This window comes from Bos taurus, chromosome 29, assembly GCF_002263795.3.
Source record: "Bos taurus isolate L1 Dominette 01449 registration number 42190680 breed Hereford chromosome 29, ARS-UCD2.0, whole genome shotgun sequence".
Classification (NCBI taxonomy): domain Eukaryota; kingdom Metazoa; phylum Chordata; class Mammalia; order Artiodactyla; family Bovidae; genus Bos; species Bos taurus.
The window spans coordinates 5,085,647-5,099,182 of record NC_037356.1 but is presented as its reverse complement, the minus strand read 5'-3'; the positions used below and the strand labels follow the sequence as shown (position 1 = coordinate 5,099,182).

The following is a 13,536-nucleotide window of genomic DNA, read 5'->3' as shown; positions in this document are numbered from 1 at the left end:
TAAGGATGATCCACTTAAGACCATACTAAAATTCAAGAGCCAAAGCAATAAATCCTGATATACTCTGGGAAATCTAAATGATGACATTATAAATGTCTTCGATCATTAATACTTACAGAGACTTCTATATTTTGTCATATAGTAGCTTTACATTCTGAAGTAGCTCTAGGGTTTGACTGTTAGGCCTAATTCCTTTTTTTTTTTTTTTTTTTAAAAAGAAGGGATCTGAAGCACTGCCCCCGGCTGCCCACAGCTGCCTTTAATTTACTTTGTCTGCGCTGGGTCATCATTGCTGCGAGCAGTCTTTCTCTGCTTGTGGTGAGGGGGGCCACTCTGGTTGCAGTGCCTGGGCTTGCTGCGGCGGCCTCTCTTGTTGTGGAGCGTGGCCTCTGGGCTGTGCAAGCTCAGGAGTGAGTGTGGGCTTAGTAGGTGTGGCACACGGGCTGGGTTGTCCCGCAGCATGTGGTGTCTTCCTGGACCAGGGCTTGAACCCATGTCCCCTGGATTTCCTTAATTACCGGACCACCAGGGAAGTCCAGGCCTAATTCCTGATAAGAGTGATTAATCCAATATGTCCCTTTCTGCAAGGTAGAATTACATGCAGTGGGGAGAGAAGTGGCTTGATCTCCTGAGTTACTTACAAGATGAAGCAGGAAATCAGGTCCAGACTTTCCTTCTAGATCACAAATAAGTGTGTCTTTGTTGGCAACCCATATATAGCTGCTTTGCCTTTGTGGAATGGGCTTCGTTATCCTTACTAATTATGATATTTTTGAAATACACGCTACTTTGCTTGTTTCTTTTTAATTCTGAAGAGTATTGGGAATAACTGTCCTTCTTGTGGAATCTTTAAAAAAGGCAACACAAATGTAATTATTTTTTAATCTCTTATTAAAAAACATCCATAAATTATCCATGCTTTGTGGATATGTAGGCAGTTAGACAACTAATGCCTGTAATTTACAGGAAAATATCTGCTTATTTCTAGCTGCTTGGGTTGATAACGTGATATGATTCACTAGACCGATCTTATCAACTCCTTTCTTTGCTTAAAATTGTCCCATTGCCTAAGTGTCTCAAACAACAACATAAGGTTTTACTTTGGAGTAACAAAAGCAGATATCAGGAGGAGACACAATATTTCATTATGAATGAGATCTAACAAAGACACCACAAAAAAAGAAAGGAAAAGCATGTGAAATGTCATGTAAGAGTACTCTTTAGCTCAGCCTGTTCTCTGTGTTTTTTTCTGCTAGGCACATCATCTTTGCTCCAAGCAGCCGCAACAAATATGCTGGTGAATCATTTCCTGGCATCTTTGATGCTATGTTTGATATTGAAAATAAAGCAGATCCTCATTCAGCCTGGAAAGAAGTGAAGAAACACATTTCTATTGCAGCCTTTACAATCCAAGCAGCGGCAGGGACTCTGAAAGAATTCTTATAGTAAAGTCTCAGGTAACTGGCTGCCGTTAAAAGTCTGAGGATAAAATCCATCTTTCTGTTAACACATGAAGCCAGAGCATGCTAAAATTTTGCTTTTCATGTCATGTTTTGACTTTAGACTTCCAGCTTGTTCATCTGTAAAGAGATTTTTGGCTCTGAAAATTTAAAACTTCATCATCAAAGTGCTAATCCAATAAAACAAACCAAAGAACTTCATCATTTGTAGTAGAATGGAGTAAGAAATGGCAACCCACTCCAGTATCCCTGCCTGGAAAGTACCATGGACAGGGAAGGCTGGCTGACTACAATCCAAGGACATGACTGAGCATGGCCATGCATGCATATGGAAAAAGAGATAAAGTAAATGAAAATTCCCTAAAATAAAATATGGCAAGGAACTTAAACTCTTCAGACATTGTTGGCTAGAATGTAAAACAGTTCAGCCACTTCAGAAAACAGTCTGGCACTTTTTTATAAAGTTAAATATATACTTATAGCTCAAATTCTACTTCTAGATATTTACTAAGGAAAAGTAAAAACATGATCACCAAGACTCTTAGCATGTTCGTTGCAGCTTAATGTGCAAATAACTGTAAGGAAAGATTGAATGCATGAGGAGAAGGGGATGACAGAGGATGAGATGGATGGATGGCATCACCGACTCAGCAATAAAATGAAAGAATTGCCAGTCCATGTAACATTATTGGCAGACATTGTCGAGGGCAAGAAGCCAGACGCAAAAGAATGCTTAGCATGAGATTCTTCTTAATACACGAAGAAGCAAAACTAATCTATGGTATTAGAAATTAGATCATTGACTGCATGGGTCAAATAAGGGTCAGGGAGGTTTGTGGCACAGAGGGAAGTTTCTGGCATTATGGGAGTTTTCTCTATCATGATCTGGGTGATGTTTACACAGGTATACACATTTGTCAAACCTCATCAAATTGTACACTTAAAATGTATAACAATGATAAATGTTATTACCAATAAACAAAATCTGGCAAGCAAATTGGAATAGCTTCATTTTCCATCTTTTCTCATAATTTTTAGTAAGTCAGTTATTGAAAAAAAAACATTGGGATTCTACCTTTCTCTCTGCATTACCAGATCTAACAAATACCTTAAAATTTAGTAGAATACATCGATTTTTTCCCTAAAAGCAAAGTGATTGAATTGTCTCCTAGCTTGCTTTCTCTTTATCTTAACATTTAAAAATAAAATTATATAAATATGCATGTAATACTGATATATATGTATATACACATATATAAATATATACATTTTTAAGCTTTAAAAATCCTTCTGTGAATGGAGAGTTTGTGGCTAAATTTACACCCTCCCTGCTTTTCTCCTGCTGCCTCACCTTCTGTGAAATCATTATGGAGTACAAATGGTAAAGAAAAGTGTAATAGCCATGCTTTTGATAGCTTCAACCCTACTGAATAATATGTCTGACAGGTGAAAATAGTTGACCCTTGAAGAACATGAGGGTTAGGGGTGCTGACTCTGTGCAATTGGAAATCCATGTGTAACTTGCCAGTTTGGTCACTCCATATCCTTGTTTCTGCATGCATGCATTCAACCAACTTCATGCATTCGTGAAGGACTGTTGCATGTATTTAGTGAAATCAGGTAAACAGACCTGTGCAGTTGAAACCTATGTTGTCCACAGGTCTGCTGTAGTTGCCACAAATCTTCATACTCAGTCCTGTTGAACAGAATCATACTAGCTTGTACAAACTTTCATGAAGGGCCTAATGATTCAGAATTGTGGGTAATCTAAGACGAAAGCTTCCTAAAGCTTAGTTATTCAATTATTTTGCCAAAAAAGAGAATCAAAATCAGATGAACCCTCATAGGCAGGCAGGCACACTGACTACAATCAGAAGCTTTAAAGGGCAATAAAAGGTATTACTTATGAAATAAAAATTTATAAATCATATTGCTGCTGCTGCTAAGTCACTTCCGTCGTGTCTGACTCTGTGTGACTCCATAGACAGCGGCCCACCAGGCTCCCCCGTCCCTGGGATTCTCCAGGCAAGAACACTGGATTGGGTTGCCATTACCTTCTCCAATACATGAAAGGGAAAAGTGAAAGTGAAGTCGCTCAGTCGTGTCTGACTCTTAGTGACCCCATGGACTGCAGCCTACCAGGCTCCTCCATCCATGGGATTTTCCAGGCAAGAGTACTGGAGTGGGTTGCCACTGCCTTCTCCGAAGGAGTACTTACATAGCAATAATCACTCTACTTATAATAAATTCAGTTCTTTAGTCAAGGCATGGAGTGGCTGGATGTATTACAAAGACCTAACTTTTTCAGCTCTAAAGATACACATAGGCTCAGGGTAAAGATTTGAGTGTAAGAGGATATTCCATGCAATTGGAAAGCAAAAGAAAGCAGGTACAGCCAGACAAAACAGACTTGATGCCAAAAATAATAAAAGACAAAAGGTCACTGTATAATGATAAAAAGGTCAAAATATCCAGAAGATACAGCAGTCATAAATATAAACCCCCCATTGGTACAATGAAACTTGTTAAGCAAATTCTAACAGAGCAAAAGGGAGAGATAGATAATGCAATAGTACTAGAGGCTTTCAATATCACACTGATAAGTGACCACTGATAATCCACATAAAATCAATAACAAATACTGAAATTTAACCATACCTGTAACAAATGACCTTAATAGACATATAAGATTTGAAATGAGCAGCAGAATATACATCTCAAGTGCACACAGAACATTATCTAGGATAGATCATATGATATGAAAAGAAATGAAAGCAAAAACACATCTCAATAAATACTGAAATCATGACAACTGTCTTTTTGGATAGCAATGGTGTGAAACTAGAAATCCACAAGAGGAAAGCTGGAAAATCTACACATACATGGAAAACAAACAAGACACTCCTACTAAACAACCAGTGAGTCAGAGGGGAAAAAATATTATCTCACAACAAATGAAAATGGAAATATAACCTATCATGGGATGCAGGTAAAGCAGTTCTAAGAGGACAGACTATAGCAAATAAGTGCATATATTAATTAAATCTCAAAAAAAAAAACAAAAACACAAAAACAAAAAAACCCTAACTTTATACCTCAAAGATCTAGAAAAAGTTATCAGGAGGAAGGAAGGAAATAGTCAAGATCAAAGTGGAAATATATGAAATAGAGACCAGAGGGGGGAAAAATAGAATTAACAAAATTAGAGCTGACTCTTTGATAGATAAACAAAACCAACAAAACCTTTTACCAGACTAGAAAAAAAAAAAAACAAAAAAAAACTCAGAAATGAAAAGGAAGACACTACAGAAATATTAAAGACCATATGAGACTATTATGAACAACTATATGCCCACAAGAGAGCCTTGAAGAAATGGATAAACTATAAACACAAACTACCAAGACTGCATCAGGACGAAGTGGAAAATGTGAACAGACCAGTAACAAGCAAAGAGGTTAAATCAGTGATCAAAAGCCTCCCAACACACTCCCAGGACTGCATGGCTCCATTAGCAAATTCTACCAAACATTCAAAAGAAAATTAATATCAGTCCTTCTCAAAGTCTTTCAAAAAGTGAAGAGAAGGAAACACTTCCAAATTCATTTTTTGAGGCCTCTAATTACCCTGATTCTAAAGCTAGAAAAGAACACTTAAAGAAAACAATAGAGCAATATCCCTAAGGAGTTTAGCAACAAAAACATTCAACAAAATCTTAAGACACAAAGGGGTTACACATCATGATCAGATGGGATTTATTCCTTGTATCCAAAGATGGTTCAACATGCAAATCAATAAATGTAATACATAACATTAATAAAAGATAAAAACTGCATTATTATTTCAGTAGATGCAGAAAAGCATGTGATAAAATACAACATCCTTTAATGATTAAAACTCCCTAGGCAGACTGGGTATAGAGGTACATACCTCAACATAATAAAGGCAATAGATAACAAACCCACAGTTAACAGATACTCAGTGAAGAAAAGCTGAAAGCCATTCCTCTAAGATCAGGGAAACAAGGCAAGGAGGCCCACTTTCACCATCCTGTTTCTATAACCCAGGGTTTCCTGCTCTGGCTAGAACAGATCATTTGAAAGTTTGTATGGACACATAAGAACCTGAATAGTCAAAACAATCTGAGAAAGAAGAACAGAGCAGGAACAATCACATCCCCTGACTTCAGGCTATATTACAAAGCTACAGTAACCAAAATAGTATGGTAGTATCAAAAAAACAGACAAAACACATAGGTCAGTGGAACAGCATAGAAACCCCAGAAATAAACCCATGTTCTTATGGTCAATTAATCTATGACAAGGGAGGCAAGCATATACAATGGAGAAAAGATAGTCTCTTCAATAAATGGTGCTGGGAAAATTGGACAGCTACATGTAAAAGAATGCAATTAGAACACTCTAATGTCATACATCAGAGAAGGCAATGGCACCCCACTCCAGTACTCTTGCCTGGAAAATCCCATGGATGGAGGAACCTAGTAGGCTACAGTCCATGAGGTCGCTAAGAGTCAGACACAACTGAGCGACTTGACTTTCATTTTTCCCCTTCATGCATTGGAGAAGGAAATGGCAACCCACTCCAGTATTCTTGCCTGGAGAATCCCAGGGATGGGGGGGCCTGGTGGGCTGCCGTCTATGGGGTCGCACAGAGTCAGACACGACTGAAGCGACTTAGCAGGAGCAGCAATGTCATACATAAAAATAAACTCAAATTTACTCAAGAATAAATTCAAACTCTTTGCATTAAAGACCCAAATGTAAGGCTGGATACCATAAGATTCTTAGGAAAATACAGGCAGAACACTGACATAAATCACAGCAAGATCTTTATCAGTCCACGACCTAGAGTAATGAAAATAAAAACTAAAATAAAGACATGGATTAAACTTAAAAGCTGCTGCACAGCAATGGAAACCATAAAATGAAAAGATGATGAGAATGAGCCATTATCTTATACCACTTGTAACTTGAAATATGTCAAAGATCTAAACATAAGTTCTGATAATTTAAAATTCTTAGAAGAAAACACAGGAAGGAAACTCCTCAACACTGGTGTTAGCAATGATTTTTTTGGATGTGACAACAATAAACAAATAGGACTCCATCAAATTTAAAAGATTTTACACAGAAAAGAATAATAAAAACAACCAAATGAAAAGGCAACCTACAGAATGAGGGAAAGTTTTTGCAAATCAATTTATGATAAGGGGTTAATATCCAAAATATAGAGAGACCTCACATAACTAAGGAACAAAAATGCAAATAATCTGACTTAAAAATGGGCAGGATCCCATGAAAAGGCACATATATACATTATTATGTATATAGTAGGAAGTTGCTAAATAACACAGAAGCCCAGCCTAGTACTCTGTGATGACCTACAGGGGTGGGATGAGGGGAGGGAAGGGAGGTTCAGGAAGGAAGGGATATATGTGTGTATTTATGTGTGTATTTATATATATATATATATATATATTTATATAATTATGACTGATTTGTGTTATTGTAGAGCAGAAACCAACAGAAATTTGTAAAGCAACTATCCACCAATTAAAAAATTAATAAACTAAAAAAAATAAATAAAAGTAGGCTGAAGACCTACATAAGACATTTTCCCAAAAACATACAGATGGCCAACAGGTACATGAAAAGACGCTCAATATCAATAATCATCAGGGAAATGCAAATTAAACTACAATGAGGTATCATCTCATATCTGTTTAAATGGCTATTATTAAAAAAACAAGAGATAACAAGTGCTGGTGAGAATGTGGAGAAAAGGGAATCCTTGGCATACAGTATGGAAAAGTGAAAGTGAAGTCGCTCAGTCGTGTCCGACTCTTTGCGACCCTGTGTACTGTTGCCTAGCAGGCTCCTCCATCCATGGGATTCTCCAGGCAAGATTATTGGAGTGGGTTGCCATTTCCTTCTCCAGGGGATCTTCCCAACCCAGGGATTGAACCTGGGTCTCTGCATTGCAGGCAGACGCTTTAACCTCTGAGCCACCAAGGAAGCCCCTATACAGTATGGAGCTTCCCCCCCAAAATTAAAGGAAGGACTAACATGACTCAGCAGTTCCACTTCTGGGAAGAAAGTGAAACCAATAACTTGAAAAGATATGTGTACTCCAAAGGTTATGGCCAGATTATAACAGCCAAGATATGGAAAAAACTTAGTGTCCATCAATGGATGAATAAAGAAAACATGCTATTTAATACACATATAATGGAATATTATTCAGCCACAAAAGAGGAGGGCATACTGCTATTTGTGAAAACACGCATGGCCTAGGCACATTATGCTACCTGAGACGTCAGACAGAAAAAGATGAGTACTATATGTTATCACTCACGTTTGTAAGTTTAAAAGTCAAACTTGCAGAAACACAATAAAATGGTGATTAACTCAACAAGTTAAAGCAATGGTACAAATTTACAATAAATAGTCAAAAATCTCGAGATATAATGCATGCTACAGTATATTACAATACAATCATCAAAATTGTGATGATTACAATAAATTGTGAAACATTCTGAAAGAGATGGGAATACCAGACCACCTCACCTGCCTCTTGAGAAACCTATATGCAGGTCAGGAAGCAACAGTTAGAACTGGACATGGAACAACAGACTGATTCCAAATAGAAAAAGGAGTATGTCAAGGCTGTATATTGTCACCCTGCTTATTTAACTTATATGCAGAGTACATCATGAGAAATGCTGGGCTGGAGGAAACAAGCTAGAATAAAGATTGCCAGGAGAGATATCAATAACCTCAGATATGTAGATGACACGACTTTTATGGCAGAAAGTGAGGAAGAACTAAAAGAGCCTCTTGATGAAAGTGAAAGAGGAGAGTGAAAAAGTTGGCTTAAAGCTCAACATTCAGAAAACTAATATCATGGCATCTGGTCCCATCATTTCATGGCAAATAGATGGAGAAACAGTGACAGACTTTATTTTTTGGGCTCCAAAATCACTGCAGATGGTGATTTCAGCCATAAAATTAAAAGACACTTACTCTTTAGAAGGAAAGTTATGACCAACTTAGACAGCATATTCAAAAGCAGAGACATTACTTTGCCAACAAAGCTCTATCTAGTCAAGGCTATGGTTTTTCCAGTAGTCATGTATGGATGTGAGAGTTGGACTATAAGGAAAGCTGAGCGTCAAAGAATTGATGCTTTTGAACTGTGGTGTTGGAGAAGACACTTGAGAGTCTGTTGGGCTGCAAGGAGATCCAACCAGTCCATCCTAAAGGAAATCAGTCCTGAATATTCATTGGAAGGACTGATGCTGAAGTGGAAACTCCAATACTTTGGCCACCTGATGCGAAGAACTGACTCATTTGAAAAGACGCTGATGCTGGGAAAGATTGAAGGTGGGAGGAGAAGGGGATGACAGAGGATGAGAGGTTGGATGGTATCATCGACTCCGTGGACATGACTTTGAGTAAACTCCGCAAGTTAGTGATGGACAAGGAAGCCTGGCATGGTGCAGTCCATGGGTCATAAAGAGTCAGACATGACTGAGCAATTCAACTGAACTGACAGTATAATACAATCATCAAAATTGTTAAGAGAATTTATTCCAACTTCCAAAAAAAAGGATACTAAGGTGATAGAGGTGTTAACTATCACTACAATGGCAATCATGTTAGAATGTCAATATGTATCAAATTAACATTTTACACTTTAAATTTACATGTTACATTTCAGATATGTTTTAAAAAAACAAAAGCAAAACAACAACAAAACACTCTAGAAGAGGATGGTGCCTGATTTGAGTACTTTACACCCAGAACAGCACTTCCTTGTCAGACTTACACTGTCATAAAGAACATACAATAAACTCCCATTTATCTATCTCCCAGCTCAAAGAATCATCCCCCTGCAAAAAGAAAAAAAAAAAAAAAAAGTTTTTTCCCTAAGCATATCCTATTCAGTGGTCCACATGCTAAGAGATTCTCATAAGAATACTTTTGAAACAGCAAGGAAATATTTTGCTAGTTACAAATGTTTTGCCTGTTTTATTCAGTTCAGTTCAGTCACTCAGTTGTGTCCGACTCTTTGCGACCCCATGGACTGCAGCACATCAGGCCTCCCTGTCCATCACCAACTCCTGGAGTTTACTCAAACTCATGTCCATTGACTCGGTGATGCCATCCAACCATCTCATCCTCTGTCGTCCCCTTCTCCTCCTGCCTTCAATCTTTCCCAGCATCAAAGTCTTTTCCAATGAGTCAGCTCTTCACATCAGGTGGCTGAAGTATTGGAGTTTCAGCTTCAGCATCAGTCCTTCCAATGAACAAAAAGGACTGATCTCCTTTAGAATGGACTGGTTGGATCTCCTTGCAGTCCAAGGGACTCTCAAGAGTCTTCTCCAACACCACAGTTCAAAAGCATCAATTCTTCGGCGCTCAACTTTCTTTGTAGTCCAACTCTCACATCCATACCTGACTCCTGGAAAAACCATAGGTTTGACTAGATGGAACCTGTGTTGGCAAAGTAATGTCTCTGCTTTTTAATATTCTGTCTGTCTAGGTTGGTCATAAATTTTCTTCCAAGGAGTAAGCATCTTTTACTTTCATGACTGCCGTCACCATCTGCAGGGATTCTGCCTGTTTTATTATTATATATATTTTTAAGGCCTTGCTGTGGGGGTAGTGGGATCTAAGTTCCCCCAACCAGGACCAGGGATCAAGACTGAGCCCTGACAGTGAAAGTGCTGAATTCAAACCATTGAACTGCCAGGGAATCTATTACTGACTTAAAAAATTTTGGGTTTTATTATTTTTTTCCAACACCAAAAACATCTTGCATTGGGATGTAGCCAATAAGCAATATTGTGATAGTTTCAGGTGTGCAGTGAAGTGACTCAGCTACACGTACACATGCATCCATTCTCCCCCCAACCCCCTCCCATCCAGGCTGGCACATGACCCTGAGCAGAGTTCCATGCGCTATCCAATATGTTTTTCTTGGTTATCCATTTTAAATATAGCAGTGTGTACATGACCTTCCCAGAGCCCTTAACTGTCCCTCCCCCCCCAGCATCGGCCAAATCCGTTTTCTAAGTCTGTGAGTCTCTTTCTGTTTTGTAAGTTCATTTGTATTTTTCGATTCCACAGTTAAGGGATGTCATAGGCTATTTCTCTTCTGTCTGACTTCACTCAGTTTGACCCCCTCTAGGTCCATCCATATTGTTGCAAATGGCCTTATTTCATTCTTTTTAACGGCTGTGTGATATTTCAGGGTGTGTGCCTATGTGTGTATACACCACATCTTCTTAAATCATTCCTCTATTGATGAACATTTAGGTTGTTTCCATGTGTTGGCTATTGTAAACAGTGCTGCAATGAACATTGGGGTGTAGTATCTTTTGGGGCCATGTTTTTCTCTGGATACATGCCCAGGAGTGGGATTACACGGCCATAGGGTAGCTCTATTTTTAGTTTTTTAAGGAACCCCCATGCTGCTCTCCCACAGTGGCTGCACCAATCTATATTCCCACGAACAGTGAAGGAGGGTTCCCTTGTCTCCACACCCTCTCCAGCATTTGTCGTTTGTGAATTTTTTGGTGATAGCCATTCTGAGTGGTATGAGGTCACTATTTCATTTGATTTCCGTTTCTCTAATAACTAGCAATTTTGATCATTTTTTAATGTGCCTTTTCAAGTCTCTTCTTTAGAGAAATGTCTATTCAAGTCTTCTGCCCATTTTTTGAGAGTGTTGTTTGTTTTGATGCTAATAAGTGACATAGCTGCTCATAAATTGTGCAGACTAATCCCTTATGAGTCACATCATTTGCAAACCCTATTATTGACTTTTAAATTCAAACTTAGAAAAGCCATGAATTTCTATTACAATAATTTCATCATTTAAACATGTTTTTATGTTGAATGACATAGAAGTAAACCAATAAAAAGCATGTGAAAGGTAGGGATATGGTTTAATTTAGAAATTCTAAAAATTTATTCTAGGGAAAATTGTAAAGAATGCCAATATATGTGACCAGGATACGTACTACAACATTTCATCATATTAAAACTGTAAACTATTCATCAATGGGAAACTGGTTAACTTCCAGTATAATAACCGTAAGACTGAAACAGTTTTCCTTTTTACTGTAAGTTGTCCATGAGTTATTTTTGAGTTAGGAAATGAAATCTTGAGAAAAGTAAAGGCTAAGACGCCACACTGAATACCCACAGAGCTCACACTGGGGTTCTGGGCTTTTACTCTTTGCACCTTTCTGTATTGCTTTAAGAATTTCTTATAATAAGAACTACAGTAATGCTGTTCTCATTTTGAAGAAAAGTCCGTAACGTTCAGGATGCAATGAAGTTCAAAGATAGAAACTTTTTTTGTATCTTAGGAATTTACTACTTTTTCTATTCTGAGGACATAAATAACACTAATTTACAGAAGCATACATGGGCTATTTTGGTGTTTATTAGCTCAGAATTTTAAAACTATCAATTGACTTTCAAACTTTCAAGTTTATACATGGAAATGAGATACAAGAAAACAATTATTTCTCCTCTAGTCAACTTTCAAAGTATAGAAATGGGTTTAGTAAAACAATAACGTCAGAAATAATTACAGTACTATAATAGATTTTAATCATTGTGCTGTCGTTGCTTTTTAATGTGAGTGCGTCATCTGCTCTGTTTCCTCTCATTTCAGTAACTCCTATATTCATCCACTTCTGTCAATACCAAGGGCAGTTATTCTGAATTCAGGCCAACAATATCTTTCCCTTAAATGATGTAACAACTTCCTTTCAAATCACCCACTTCCTTTCCCCTATTGTACTACAATTACAGTAACTTCAGCCCAAGTGAACTTCCTAAATGTGATCATGCTGCACTCAGCAAACCTTTCAATATGGACTTCCACACTCCCAGGAATGATATAGGTAGTAGGTATTGGTAGGCAATCACTGCAGTTCGAACAACTAGAAAAAAATTCATTGAATGCACGTTTTTAGAAATATCAAAATGCTGTGGAAGCAGTGAAGACTAAATGTATTCAATACTAAAACTCTCCAAGTACTGCTGACAACTACTGATTACTTCCCTGGGGGCATTTGCCAATTCTAGTTATGAGCTAATGATCAGATTTGGCCTAGATTAAAGCACTTTACAAGGGAACATCAGCAGAGCTTCTAATGATCGTATTCTAGTACCACCACAATGTACTAGAATCTAGAGTAACCTAAAACCAAAGGCTGGGATGTTTGCTCAGGGGTGAGGACAAGACAGAAAACTTGAGGGCTCAGCAGACTAACAAGAGTTTTCTTGAGACCATCGTTATCCCTCAATTCCAGGTCTTTTCATCTCTTTCTCCTCCCTCTTCTATTTGGTTAAATCCTGCCCATTTTTTCAGGACGCTGGTGTCTGCCCCCCCAAAAATCTATGTATAAAATCTACCAAATATGCTCTCACAAGCACTCTTTACAGTATTATCTTTAGCATAGTTTTTATTTGATGACCGTTTGCTTTCCTTGATGGAAATTTCTCTGGAAGCAGAGGCCCACGTGTTTAGTCAATTATCCCCAGCACATAAGAAGTGGCTAAAAAAATGCCTCCTTAAATGAAATAAAATAAGCAAAGGAATGGCTACAATACTTAAAGGTGGTCACAAACTTTTGTATCTTATCAAAAATTTTAATAAAATCTACAAATTTCATTAACTACCAACACAGAACAATTCCTTGGGAGAAAGAAATATTAAGACACCTAGCCTTAAGATGACCTGACAAAGCATAGTAATATACAAAAGATCACGCATGCATGGCAACAGATCTCTGTTTGGAAGAAGCGACCTATAATTTATAACACAATAATTTTACATGTGGTCCTTGATTCATTAAAACACTAAAGCTCAGGTTTAAGTGTTTCTCCCTGTATTTGATGAGACAGGCACTCTTTTCACAAAGAATCTTAGCTTTACATGACTGAAATGAGTGAATTTATTTGCCTAATGCACTAATAATTCTTTTTAACTTATGGTTTCTTTCATCCCATTACAGTTTAGTCACTCAGTCAGGTC

General features: G+C 37.7%; 1 protein-coding gene across 4 annotated transcripts in view; it reads left to right on the top strand.

Annotated features, from left to right (window-relative positions):
• The window catches only part of NAALAD2 (N-acetylated alpha-linked acidic dipeptidase 2), a 52,426-nt gene extending 49,781 nt beyond the window's left edge, over nucleotides 1-2,645 (top strand). Inside the window, exons 19-20 of one of the 4 annotated variants that reach the window (XM_005226666.4) lie at nucleotides 1,257-1,457; nucleotides 1,564-2,643. In XM_005226666.4, the coding sequence (XP_005226723.1) occupies nucleotides 1,257-1,446 (190 nt within the window). In that variant the 3' untranslated portion in view covers nucleotides 1,447-1,457; nucleotides 1,564-2,643. Of the gene's footprint in view, nucleotides 1-1,256 lie in introns of all 4 variants that reach the window. The other 3 variants (XM_005226667.4, XM_005226668.5, NM_001192880.2) reach the window with 3 other exon arrangements.
• The last annotated feature ends 10,891 nt before the right edge of the window (nucleotides 2,646-13,536 follow it).